Source organism: Haplochromis burtoni, unplaced genomic scaffold (assembly GCF_018398535.1).
Source record: "Haplochromis burtoni strain Fernald_Lab_line unplaced genomic scaffold, NCSU_Asbu1 Contig_197, whole genome shotgun sequence".
Taxonomy (NCBI): domain Eukaryota; kingdom Metazoa; phylum Chordata; class Actinopteri; order Cichliformes; family Cichlidae; genus Haplochromis; species Haplochromis burtoni.
The window spans coordinates 507113-520096 of NW_024582558.1; the positions used below are offsets into that span (position 1 = coordinate 507113).

Consider the following 12984-nt stretch of genomic DNA (forward strand, 5'->3'; position numbering starts at 1 on the left):
GGGCCGAATACTTTTCCAAGCCACTGTATATCTACTGGCATATATCAAAGTTTCTCTCCTGCTCTGATTTCCTCATGAAGGGCATTTAGTATAGTTGAATATATGTGATCCAGCACAAGCTAAACTGGACATAATTTTTGTTAACTTGAGCATTTTAGAAGCTGTTACCTTAAATAATAAAACCTCATTAAAAATTTAGGCTGTCTGTGATTTGTGCTCCAGGCCATTTTGAGTGCAGAAAATCCAGAAGAGCCATACTTGGGTGGCATCAACTACAACTGTGTAGCACCAGGGAAACGCTTCATGTCCATGGACAACCTGTCTGGTGGAGAAAAAGCCATCGCAGCCCTTGCTTTCATATTTGCCATACACAGGTAACACTGAAGACACCCCATACATGAAAAATGTGTTACATATATTAAATGTATTCTTTTCAGTGAATTATAGTTTAAGGTCAAAGAAAACCCTGTTTTTTTATTTTAATAAATGTATGTCGCTTGTTAAGCTGCAGAATAATCATGTTAAATAATAAACTACTATTGACCAAAATAATGTGATTATGGTTTTTGAGCAGCCCTAGTGATCAGTATTTGATTATGTTGACTGACACAAAGTGATGCCATATTCCTGACCCACGTTCCTAGTATACTGTGTCTGTTCTGTTTCCTTCTCTCAGCTTCCGGCCTGCTCCTTTCTTAATCTTGGATGAGGTGGATGCAGCCCTGGACAACACTAACATTGGAAAGGTAAGAGTCAAGCTGCATAAACATTCACTATTAGTATCCACCACTGGGACAACCCAGTATCCCGGCAAAACGTGTAATAGACACACCAGTCCACCGTGTCTATTTCACGCTTTGCCTTTCAAGACGTGAAATCAACACGGTGGACCAGTGTGTATATTACATGTTTAGGCGTGATTTGGAGTTGGCTGGAAACTATTAATATATTGATTATATCCATTGATCAACCTCAGGAAAAAGTGTCACCAATCTTCTCCATGATTGTGGTTGTGGGTACGGAACTTGACCCACAGATACACACTACTGGTACTCTTTGAATAGTAGCCTGTCAGACTGAAGACTAGATTTAAAGGACTATTCAGTTTGGCACAGAAGCACCTTAATGCAGAACTGTTTGACCTGCACTGTGGATGGGACATAATTATGCTAATAACTTATTCTTAGTTGTAAGAAGCAGTGACATAAGCTGGTGTTGGATTGGGGGCTTCTAATAGAAAGGGATGCACTGCAGCAGGAGAACCATGTATTATTATTCAGATTATATTATTTTTGTATATTTACCAAATACATTTTGCCTACTGCATTCTGAAAGGAAACTTTTGTGGGCGATATATCAAGTGCAAATATTCACTGTCTCCAGGTGACCAGTTTCATCAGAGAGGAGTCCAGGGAGAACATGCAGATCATCATCATCTCTCTCAAGGAGGAATTTTTCTCCAAGGCAGACGCTCTGCTGGGCGTCTATTCAGATGTAACATAGCTTTCATTAATTATGAAAATTAGTGAAGAAGTTTAAATTCCTACAATGCCAGGCAATAGAGTCATTATTCTTTTGTGTTTGGCAGTTTGATGAATGCATGTTCAGCTGCGTTCTGACCCTAGACCTGCGTCCCTATCCTCTGGCTGAAGATGACAATGGGAAACAGACTGACAAAGAGACCAGCTCCGACAAAAGGCAGGATTGAGCTTTACAGGAATCAGCTGCATGAAGCCATTATGTTTTCTTCTTGTCTAGTGGCCTGCTGCATTGTTTAATGGATGTGGTTGTTTCTTAGTGTTCTTCTATTTTGACTACACAGAGGAACTGTCCAGACTAAATGTGCAGGCAGTGGAGTTATCTTGGATATCAAATGATGATCTTTATGTTTGACTGTTTTAGAGTCGTTCTTGTTCTTTAAAGTAATTGCAATTCACTGAAGATTTTTTTTTCAGATAAATTTTGACCTCAAGTTATGTTTATGAGAAGGTTGTGTGTTTTAATTTGCTTACAAAGCAAAGTTTTTAACTGAGGTGAAAAATGAAAGAAGAAAAAACCCTTCATATAAAATGTAGCAACCACACATTACAGCCTTTGAAGGACTCTGTTTATGTGCTTGTTCTCCCATTAGGCACTTTGAAGTTATTGGTGTAAATGTTACCACTGACGTTGGAAAATGCTCTGTTCATTAAATCCACTAAGTTTAATAAGTGTGAAGTGTTGCTGTTATATTTTCAGCCTTTTTTAAAAAGTGTTTCCCATTTAAATGCAACAAATTCTGCTTTACTACCCATTACCCAGTACCATTGTGGATTGAGTTATGATATTAAAAGCATAATATCGTTGTTTTATATTATTTGCCATGTACAAATTACAGAGCCCATGAAGGTGCATAAGGTGATATTTTGTCTACTGCAGACAAATTATTTGTGCTAATAAGATGTAGTGTAGAAGATACTGTGATATCAACCTCCTGACCATCTGTCGCATTAATATGCAAATAACTTATTATGTATGCACAGGATAGATACACTCATAACATAATTTTAGTGCTAAATTGAATTTAGGATGCACACGGCTACCATATAATTGAGAACACAGCAATGTGTTTTATATTTTTGTGATTCACTGAAATTCTTGCTGATTCAACATTAAGATATAATTTACTATAGATATTAAAAAGTAGCAAAGTGTTAAAGACTCCATACTGCATAGCTTGAAAAGCAATGAGACCTGGTTATAAAAAGATCTTAATAATAGTGAGGTGGAAGTAAAAGTTGTAGCTGAGTAGCTGAGTTATTTCTGTGATGGCTGTTTGCATCTGAAAGTATTCACAGTAAACTACAAAATAAATAACTTGAAATAAAAAAATAGCACTTTGTAGGGGCTCCACTGACATTTTTTGTTGAGATACAGTCTTGTTTACGCAGAGCCTTAGACATAAATATACGTACAATAAGGCTGTATATGCGACCTGACCACCAGTAGGGGGCGGTAATATTGAGCACTTTACAGCTAAGAAGCAGACCCCGTGATCACTATTTACGGAAGTGTATCCTCGCTTCGAATTGAAGTCTGCTCATAGGCATTTTTGTTGTGCTGTCATGCAGATATTTCTTAATTATTCAGAGCTAAATCGCTACATTGAAAAACATTCGCTCGGGATTCATTTATCAAACGAGCTTCCGGTAACCCCGTTTGTAACACATCCTAGCTGGCAATTAGTAGCTAGCCTAAACCGGTGAGCCCACAGCCCTTTTACTTCCTCTGGACCTACATACTTGGTCCAGTAGTTGTTTAGGGTCCGTTTGTAGACCGTATGAACTCTGCACAAACTGTTTTTTAGCAGGAAACTCCAGTTTTTGAAAACGTTAACTGAAGCTGCTAGTTTGCTAACCTAACGTCAGCACCATGGGAGCGGAACAGAGCGGAGATGCGGAGCACAAACATTCCGATTACAGCTCATCAGGTAAGGCTGTCTGCCGTGGTGGTTTTCTCTGTTAAGGTTAGTTTTAATGAAAAGTAAACCGAGCTGAGGTTAGGATTATATGTCAAGCCACCTGCACCAACAGTCATCGGTATTACAAATCCTATTTGCATGCACCCTCCAGTAGTAGCACCACTACTAGTAGTATACATATAATAATGAAAGTCCTGCTGTCAAATTGTGTGGGTACTGAGCTTTTTAAAAGTTACACATATTCCACATGTGCTGTGCTTCAGATTTGGTTTTCATTACATTTCTGTCGTTGCAGTGGTGCCATCTCCAGCAAAACAGAAGGCAAAGATGGATGATATTGTGGTTGTGGCTCAGGGGACTCAGTCAATGCGAAATATCCACAACGACCCAGATGTCATCAAGCTTCAGGAGATACCTACATTTCAGCCGCTTTTGAAAGGTAACGTTTAAGTCTCCGGAGTGCTGTCACGGATTTTTGTTTTGCACTTTAAGAGACTGTAAAAGAGGATCTGGGTATAGGGTTTTAGTGGCGGGTGCTCATATTAAATATGGCCAGAGTTTAAAACAAGCAGTATACCACCCGGTGTGCTGCTGCATGGTGGAGTAAACACAGGGCAAGATTGACTCATGTCCCATACCCAAGTCAGTTTTGGACCGATTTCAATGAAATGAAATAAAAATACAGTACCAGATCTTTGCATTCCTATTTACAAGGACTGATGTTGTGCCAAAAAAGTGATTTCTGTGTTTCTTATATCTTGACCTATATTGGTAAATACACGGTAGTGAACAGAATGTGACCTGTTTTGCAAGTATGTGACAGAAGTGACCTGTTTTGCAAGTATGTTTATAATTACCTTATTTTACTACATTGTAGTTAATCTAGTTCTTTTTGGTGACCCAAAGTATGTTTAAAGAACTATAATGATATATTTGTTACAATTTCTCTCTCTTAAAGATATATAGATAGATATAGAGGTTGCACAGGTGGTCCAACTCCTCCACGTTGGTTCGTCAATACGTGCCTTTGCCAGAGGGTTTGCTGTGTTTCCCAGCACAGTCTCAAGAGCATGGAGGAGATTCCGGGAGACAGACTCTTACTCTAGGAGAACTGGACAGGGTTGTAGAAGGTCCATAACCAATCATTACTACCAGAGCTGCAAAATAACCTCCAGCAGGCCACTGATGTGAATGTCTCTGAAAAAACAATGCGTAACATACTTCATGATGGTAGCCTGAGGGCCCAGCATGTTCTAGCGGGCTGTGTGCTTACTGCTTGGCACCGTTGGCCATTAAATACCCGAATTGGCAGGTCCATCTCGTAGTGTACCTGCTCTCATCTGTGAAAAGATGAGAGCAGGTACACTCCGAGTGCATGTGACAGCAACCTCACTCCCATTGGGTATCGGAATAAAATCCTTGGACTCACTGTCAGACCCTACGCTGGTGCACTGGGTCCTTTAAATAATTGATGTAAATAACAGAATATGCATTTAAATGCATCCGTAGCACAATATATGACCTATGTTGTATTTTTACTAGAGATGGCACGAAACCACTTTTTTATGTCTGATACCGATATCATAAATTTGGATATCTGCCGATACCGATATGAATCCGATATAGTGTTTTTTAATCAATAAAACTGTTTTTTAATATCTTGCTGCATTTTGTATAAGTTCATACTCAAGTTTAAATAAACAACAACACTAAAGCTATTCTGTTATACCTGTATGTAAAAAATACACTGCACACAAAATATTTCATAGTTCAGCAAACTGATCAATCTAATAAACTTAAACCTGCACCATCCTCCCTATTCTGGTATTTTAAAGAGTACTTAGCAGAAATATTAAGCAACCTAACTAATAGGGTTGCAAACTCCCAGCAAAAAAAAAAATAGGGAACCACCCCCCACCCTCCACCTCATGATGCTTAATCGACGTAATCAACTTTAATTTGATGCAGTGTGAAAAAAAATGCACAGAAATAAATTATTTTTCAAGAATAATTTAATAGATTCAACATCTTTCTTGCTGCTGTTGTTCAGCAGCTGGTTTCCTCTTCCTGGCACGAAGTGGGCCAAAAACAAAGAAGAGAGACGGACTCGCAACAGAAAAGCCGATCAGCTGATCATTAATCAGTTTCATTATTGAAGTAGCATCAGGAGAGGGAGGGAGAGAGAAGAGGCAGTCGCTCCATATATCGGTTGTTAAGCTTAACGTGGGAATGCTTTACAAACATTCAGAGATGAACTTACACACTTGCTTTACTTCTCTCTGGGATAACTTCATCGGAGATGAAATGCCGGTTTGGTAGCGAGGCTACAAATACACACAGCCGCTCTATCACGTGAGCACACTGCTCCGACGTGCTACGGTTATGAGCCGAGTTACGCCGTGTGGCAAGTTTTGTGAGGAGCTTTTTTTGATATTTAATGGATCGGATTACATTTTTTATTTCTCTCTGATATCCAATCCAGTAATTTACGTCAGTATCGGACCGATACGTAATATCGGATCGGTCCATCTCTAATTTTTACATTTATCAAGTGGCAGCAAATCCAATTTGGTGCAAGGTACACATTAGCTGAAATACATAGACTGCATAGTGACCACAGTTTTTATTTAGTTATTTATTTTTTGCTTGATTGAAAAATAGAAAACTAAATAACTTCGCACTGCAACATTAGCTGTAAAGGCAGTGTAACAGTGTTTGGATTTCTGTGATCACCTGAGGTACGCCTTCATTATTCTCTTCAGATGTTTTGTCTGGCATCCTTCTTTTCAGTTTTCACATGTGCTGAGTTTTCATCTTGATTCCAATCAGTTCATTTTAAAATTCTGTGTAGTGGAGCTGAATGCCGCTGCAACCTATTAGCACTGTGTTAGAAGGCTGATAATGAACCAAAGTTCCTGTGTAGGCACACTCCTGAAATAGCAGCCTGCAAAGCTCTGTCACATCCTGTGCATTGCTAATTACTGTAATTACCAAGTGTTACACTGTTGTCAAGTGTTACCGTGTTCCTGCATGTTCAAGTAAGTCATTTTTTTGGCTTTTCTCTCCACAGGAGTGCTGAGCGGCCAGACGTCACCCAGCAGTGTGTGTCTTGAAAGGTTGGACACCGCTCAGGTTCTGCAGCTCTGCATCCGGTACCAGGACCACCTACACCAGTGTGCTGAGGCTGTGGCTTTCGACCAGAATGCTCTTGTAAAGAGGATCAAAGAGGTAAGACTGTTTTTAAGTCCTTAAATAACTATATTAACTACATGGGATGTAAACATATTTTGTACCAGTACCATAAGCACTGCTGGCTGTTGTCACAGGCTGGCTGCTCTCTCTACAAGGGCAGATTTTTACTCCAGATTCTCTTTGTGACGCAGCACCAAAGGGATTTCCGTCTCCTCCCAGGACTGAGCCGTTTATCTCTTGCTTGTTGGGTGCATGTGTAAACCACTACACTATGGAGCCACTCACAAAGACCACAAACATGTTTAAATAAACTCAAAATATCCCAATTAAATATACAATATACAGTTAGATGGAACAAGTCTGCAGGGTGTGCACTTGCTAAATGGTAGGTGTGGAGGGTGTAAAACAGAAAGCACTAAGAAAAGGTCAGGGAGAAGACCAGGTGAGGAGAATGAGGCCATTCTGCAGATTTGACCTATAGCCATATAATCTCCATTAACTCAGTTGTGGGTGGGAATAGTCTGTTTTACTTAGAAAGTTTCCTAACTGAGAGAAGTGACTCAAATGTCCACAGGGCAGCTGTATTAAGAGCTGGACAGATTCCCTAAATACTCGGGAAAGGAGCCTCTGTGCTTTCTTTATTACCTCCTTTAACTAAAGACACAGTGGAATGTTCTTAATGAATAGATAAACAGTAATGCTGAACCACAATTCAGTGCAAGCACACAGCTGCTCACAAAAACAATAAACATGTACAAGTCTTTGCATTAAAATAAAATTGGGCCTCCTTATCAATCTAAAATCGTTACATATCGTAGAAGAAAAATTAAAAGAATATAAATAAATAATCAAATTAAAAGGACAGTTTGGGTCTTTTTCACCTCTGTTTACTCTGTTTTTCTGCAGATGGACATGTCGGTGGAAACCTTGTTCAGTATAATGCAGGAACGCCAGAAACGGTATGCCAAGTACGCCGAGCAGATCCAGAAGGTCAACGAGATGTCTATGATCCTGAGACGCATCCAGATGGGAATCGACCAGACGGTGCCGCTGATGGAGCGCCTCAACAACATGCTGCCTGAGAGTGAACGCCTGGAGCCCTTCAGCATGAGGCCTGATGGGGAATCCGCCACCAAGTAGACTCTTGAAAATAAACACAGCTGCTTCCTACCTGAGTCTCCGTGCAACTCTCCATCCAGGAGGAACAGCAGCTCTGTCCAGCTGGAGAGAATCTAAGACTTGTAACATTTAAAGAGGCCTGCAGCTTGGCTGTGTGTGATTGCAGCTGCTTGGGTTCGTTCTCCAAGTCACAAACAATTATGTGTATTCTTTTATTTATTGCAGCCGGGTTTGCTGAACACACATGCCAGTAATCAATAGATCAGCAAATACATTTTCACACCTGCAAGCTATCCTGATCAATAACCTTCTGGGTGCATTCATAGGTACACGTGACACGTGACCCAAGGGAATCAAGCTGGGAGTTGTTGAGATGTTTTGCATGATTCTGATATGAATGTGAGCAACATAAAAACATCTAAAGCTGCTGATCTGGAGGTTTGTGGACAGCCTCCTAACACTTGCCACCTGCTCCATAATTTGTGATGCGTTAGTTTTGGATCGTTACAAATGTGTGTTTGTAATCATGATGTTTGAGTTACTTTGTCATCATATCCCATCCCGGAAGTGCTTGTGTGCATTCTTTGCAATGTTAAAATTTCATTTTGGGATATAAAGAGCAAAAAGAAGTATTATTGCATAATGAGCATTGAAATTGTGCAGTGGAAGTAAAATCAGAAATCTTGTGTACTTGGGTTTTTGTGGGAAGGGAGACTTTAAATGGATACTTTTGCTTGAGCAGCTGTGACAAGCTTGTTCACAATCAAAATATGTGAAAAATAGAAACTTTGGACTGTATATAGACGCTGATAGCTCAGGTTTCGTAAGGAAGGATGAAAACACGTAAATTGAGGTGGACACAAAACATTTGGATTCTGACTTCTGTTACAAAAAAGGCTTTCAGATCACTGCACCAAATGTCAGCATTAACTTTGACTGTTGGTCTGCACACCAAAGGTTTACATGCTGACCTGTTAATAAGCAGAAATGTAATAACAGTTTGCTATATTTTGATCTCTTTGGGGAAATTGATCAGGTTAACTTTATGGCTTCATCTACTGAGTAGTTGCCATGTTCGCTACCCTTACAGGGGATGGATTTGGGATTTTATGTGGTTTCATGTTCACTGCCTCTATTCTTTTTAAGAAGAGAAAGCAGAGAAAAAAGCTGTCAAGAAGACGTGCCCGTGTAACATGCTCTCAACAATTTATTTTCTTTTAGGTAGAAAATAGACACTTTTTCTCTTGTTGATGCATCACTGACCTTTGTGTGTGTGTAAATGCCAGTAAAACTAATTTAGAAATTGGCTTTAAGGTGGCCCTGAACACTTTGCAGCAGCTGTAGTGAGGACATGTTGGTCCACTAGGTGGTGCATGTATAACACATTTCACTGGCTGAGTGTCTCATTGCCCATAAACAGCTGTTTGAGTGTGGATGTTAGGACTTGAGAGTGAATGATTGGTAGCTTGTACATGCTCACTGTCACTGTAAAAATAAATAAAACCGCTTTCTCCTGCGAGGCCACCTGTTTTTATTTTTCATTCCTTGTGTCAGAGCTTCATTTGTGGTTAGAACAGAGTTTATAACACACTGATTTATGTCATATCCTTTTTAACAGTGATGGATGCTCATGTCTAACAGCAATGAAAACCTCAAGTTAAGATTAAAGCTTAGCTGCCCTCACTGTGCAGCCCTAGTGTTTTATTTACCCTGATCAACATTTGTAGTGCTTTAGAGCGATAGCATTAGTTGAATCTGTTAATCACTTTTTAAAAGGGAATGTGAAATTGTCTTAATAATTTCGAAGTTTGTTGTGTCTGATAATAAATCGACTGTACTGAAGACTGCTGATAAATTACATTAAGCACTTAAAGACACCACTTTGGACTCTAATGTCTGTTTTTCACAACTTTAATTAAATTTTTTACATTTAATCAATGATAATCCTAATCCTGCATGGGCAGGAAAGCATTAGGCAAAATAATGAATTAAGTGTTGTGAAGGCAGGAACTTCAATAATAATAATAATAAAAAACAAAACATATGTTACACCAATCACTAACAGAGCCTGTGGCATAAATGCTCAATTGACCAGCTTTAATGGATGCTACTTCTTTCCTGTGTTTTAATATCTGACTTTTAATCTTCTTTATTGTATAAAAAATCTCAGAAACAATAACAGCTTCCAATAACCTGCTGCTTTGGAGATTTTTGATTAGTGCTGTTTCAATTTTGAGCTGGACCAAAGCTAGTGGGCGAGTGTACCCATTTCCTGTTTATATTTCTCTGAGGAAGAGAAAACATTTCTAGGAAAATGGGCAAAAGTCTGGTAATTTAGGCTCTAAGCTCACGCATTTTACCTGGGTGAAAATGCATTAATGTCAGAAATGAAAAGAGATTGGCCTGACTGCTTCGAGCTTATGAGAAGGCAAAAGTAACTCACATAGCCACTTGTTACAACTGAGGTATGCAGATGGGCTACAACAGCAGAAGACCACACTGTGTGCCACTCTTGTTAGCTAAGAACAGGAAACTGAGGCTACTTTTCACACAGTCTCACAAAAATAGAAGACTAGAAATACATTGCCTGGTTTCCAAAAGTTGATTCTGTTCATCTGGACGTAACGTTTTCAGTGGGAGAAACGTTTCGTCACTCACCCAAGTGACTTCTTCAGTCTGGTTTAATTTAATGAGTCTTGATTTCTGCTGCAACATTTGGATGGTAGGGTCAGAAATGTGCATAAATGTGGTGGTGATTTCTTGGCTCTCTTTGGCCACCAACTGAGCATCAATGAAACGTCACGGCCTACATGAGTATTGTTGCTGACCATGTCCAATGCCACAAAACTCAGTTAATCTCAAACTGGTTTCTTAGACATAATAATGACCTTACTGTACGCAAAGGACGTCCACAGTCAACAGATCTCAATCCCACAGAGCACCTTTGGGATGTGGTGGAACGGGCGATTCACATCATTGATGTGCAGCCACAAATCTGTATGCTGTCATGTTAACATAGATCGAAATCTCTGAGGAATGTTTCCAGCATCTTGTTGGATCTGTGCCGCACAGAATTAAGTCAGGTCTGAAGGCAAAAGAGGATCCAACCAGATACTTGCAAGGTATACCCAATAAAGTGGCTGGTGAGTGGACAGAATGTACACTGTTACAGTGACAGTGCCCACATTCAATCCCAAATAATGACATAAAAATATTTGCAAGGAAACTCCGTGAGCCTTAGACTACAGGCTGCCCCAAACAGTTTTCCCCACTGCCAGACCTGTATGGTAAAAACACTGATTCTCTAACAGTCGAACACAGATGGGTGCATTAGAGAGCATCTTGCCCAAGGGTACTACAGCGGAAAGATGGAAGCAGGAATTCAGTTCAAATCAGTTTTATTTATATAGCGCCAAATTGCAACAACAGTTGCCTCAAGGTGAAGATGAAGATCCTAAATAAAGAGAAAACAGCCAAAACTCCATCAATCATAAGACTCAGTATTAGCACTTTGGTGACAGTGGAAAGTGAAAAATATCCCTTTTAACAGGAAGAAACCGCAGGCAGAACCAGGCTTCTGTTTATGAGCTGCAGCCAATCTAAAGAAAGATCAGAGTAACTCAAACTGCTTTTTTTCTGATAGTGAAAATCAAGGTTGAATAATAAGATAAACAGGGATTATTACAAACTTTAAATTACGACAAACTACTTTGGTAGAGTCCAAGAATAAAAATAAAGACTTTGAAATGAGAATAACAGGTTCTCTTTAGCACATGTCTGACAGTAGTTGAAGAGCATACTAAGAACAATTTCCTGACACTGTTCCTGTGTTTTGATATGGCTGTCAGCTTACTGTATTTTGTATTGACTGTGCATGTATTGTACTAAATTTTAATATGTATTTCTACTACTAAAGCATGAAAAATAGAAAGGAACAAATCTGTTGGCGCCCTTGGCTGGTCCTCAGAGTTACATAGGGTGCTGTGGTATCAACTTGCAGCTTCCTTCGTGTGTGCTTGGATGAGCAGCATCACAGAAGCCTGGAAGCCTGGTGATTCCCACTGGGGTTTACACCACATACGGACCAAACTTAAAGACTAAATCAGAATCAGTGATTAAAGGATGTTGCCTCAGAAAAAGCTCGCTGCTAATGGCGAGTGGCTGGTGGTCGGGTTTTTTTTTCTTCCCCCCTTGAGCCAGTGTGGTCTGATTAGAGTTCTTGTGTATGTTGTTGAATTTTTCATCAGCGTATAAACACCCCAAACTCAATTACACCTACAAAAGGATCCTCCTCCGGCTGGATTGCTTTGAGGTGCAGAATTAGCGCAGTTCGTTGACATATGGTACATAAGGCAGAGACAACTTTTCTGTTGAATTTAAAGTAGAACTCCTTTGATATGTTATCGCCTTTCATGTGTAAATTAAAATGGGTTAAAAAATGTCTTAAATGGCCGTGGGGGTATTGTTTGAACATTGGAACAGAAATGGAAATTGTCATTGCATTTATGCAGCAAGGAGGTGTAAAAGTTCCTCCAAGTCTTTGTAATGAAGAGCAGCTACCGACGCTCAGAGCTGGATATTAACGCCACAAGATGATACAATACGATCTGCCACCAGGAAATTCATTCTCTGAAATGAAAGAGAAATCCAATTTCCTCTGTATACTTCTCATTTGAATATAAATCAAAGGCTGGTTTGCTGCCTTTTTCCTTCCTGTTTTGCCCCACTTAAAATTAGAAACATAAAAATAAGTCCAGGCCTCTTATCCCCATCATCTCTCAGGTCAAAAATACGAACCGGCACTGGTTGTTTTTCTGCAATAAGAGTGGAAATTTGCCAGATAATTGTTATGTTTTATGTCTCTGTGCTCATTTAAAGAAGAAAATAATTCACAGAGTTCAGATAATTATGTGAATGACAGAAGTCATTTTATTTATCTTTCATATCTGCTTCCAACTTCTGATTGTGATTAAACCCCAGAAAATGACAAAAAAAAATCAAAATCAAAATGACCAGAACTATAAATGAATTTATTTTCCAAAAAGTAAATAATAAACTTATTTAACTAACTTATTTTAGTCCAGAGTGAAGATTGTTTTCTGTGACTGGAAACTGAATGTGACATTTTGATGTTGATTGCACAAGACATGAAGTAAAAGTACAGAAGCTTCCTTGGAATCTAAGACATGCATTTTCCCCTTGTAATTCCTATC

General features: G+C 39.3%; 2 protein-coding genes across 2 annotated transcripts in view; both read left to right on the forward strand.

Annotated features, from left to right (window-relative positions):
* smc1b (structural maintenance of chromosomes 1B) overlaps positions 1–2344 on the forward strand; it is a 15643-nt gene extending 13299 nt beyond the window's left edge. The window contains exons 22-25 of the mRNA XM_005935591.3: positions 223–374; positions 677–746; positions 1384–1494; positions 1589–2344. Coding sequence (XP_005935653.2) covers positions 223–374; positions 677–746; positions 1384–1494; positions 1589–1708 — 453 coding nt within the window. The 3' untranslated portion in view covers positions 1709–2344. The remainder of the gene's footprint in view (positions 1–222; positions 375–676; positions 747–1383; positions 1495–1588) is intronic.
* A 672-nt stretch (positions 2345–3016) lies between these two features.
* On the forward strand, positions 3017–9294 carry borcs5 (BLOC-1 related complex subunit 5). The gene is made up of 4 exons (XM_005935590.3): positions 3017–3469; positions 3756–3899; positions 6531–6688; positions 7559–9294. Exons 1-4 carry the CDS (start codon positions 3412–3414, stop codon positions 7790–7792), a joined length of 594 nt encoding a protein of 197 aa, XP_005935652.1. The 5' UTR covers positions 3017–3411; the 3' UTR covers positions 7793–9294.
* Positions 9295–12984: the final 3690 nt, after the last annotated feature.

Excerpts from the sequence above, each read along its gene's own strand:
- borcs5 (XM_005935590.3), top strand. The coding sequence starts at position 3,412 with ATGGGAGCGGAACAGAGCGGAGATGCGGAGCACAAACATTCCGATTAC. Across the intron at positions 3,470-3,755 it reads TTCCGATTACAGCTCATCAG|TGGTGCCATCTCCAGCAAAA; the intron begins GTAAGGCTGTCT and ends CTGTCGTTGCAG. Across the intron at positions 6,689-7,558 it reads TTGTAAAGAGGATCAAAGAG|ATGGACATGTCGGTGGAAAC; the intron begins GTAAGACTGTTT and ends GTTTTTCTGCAG.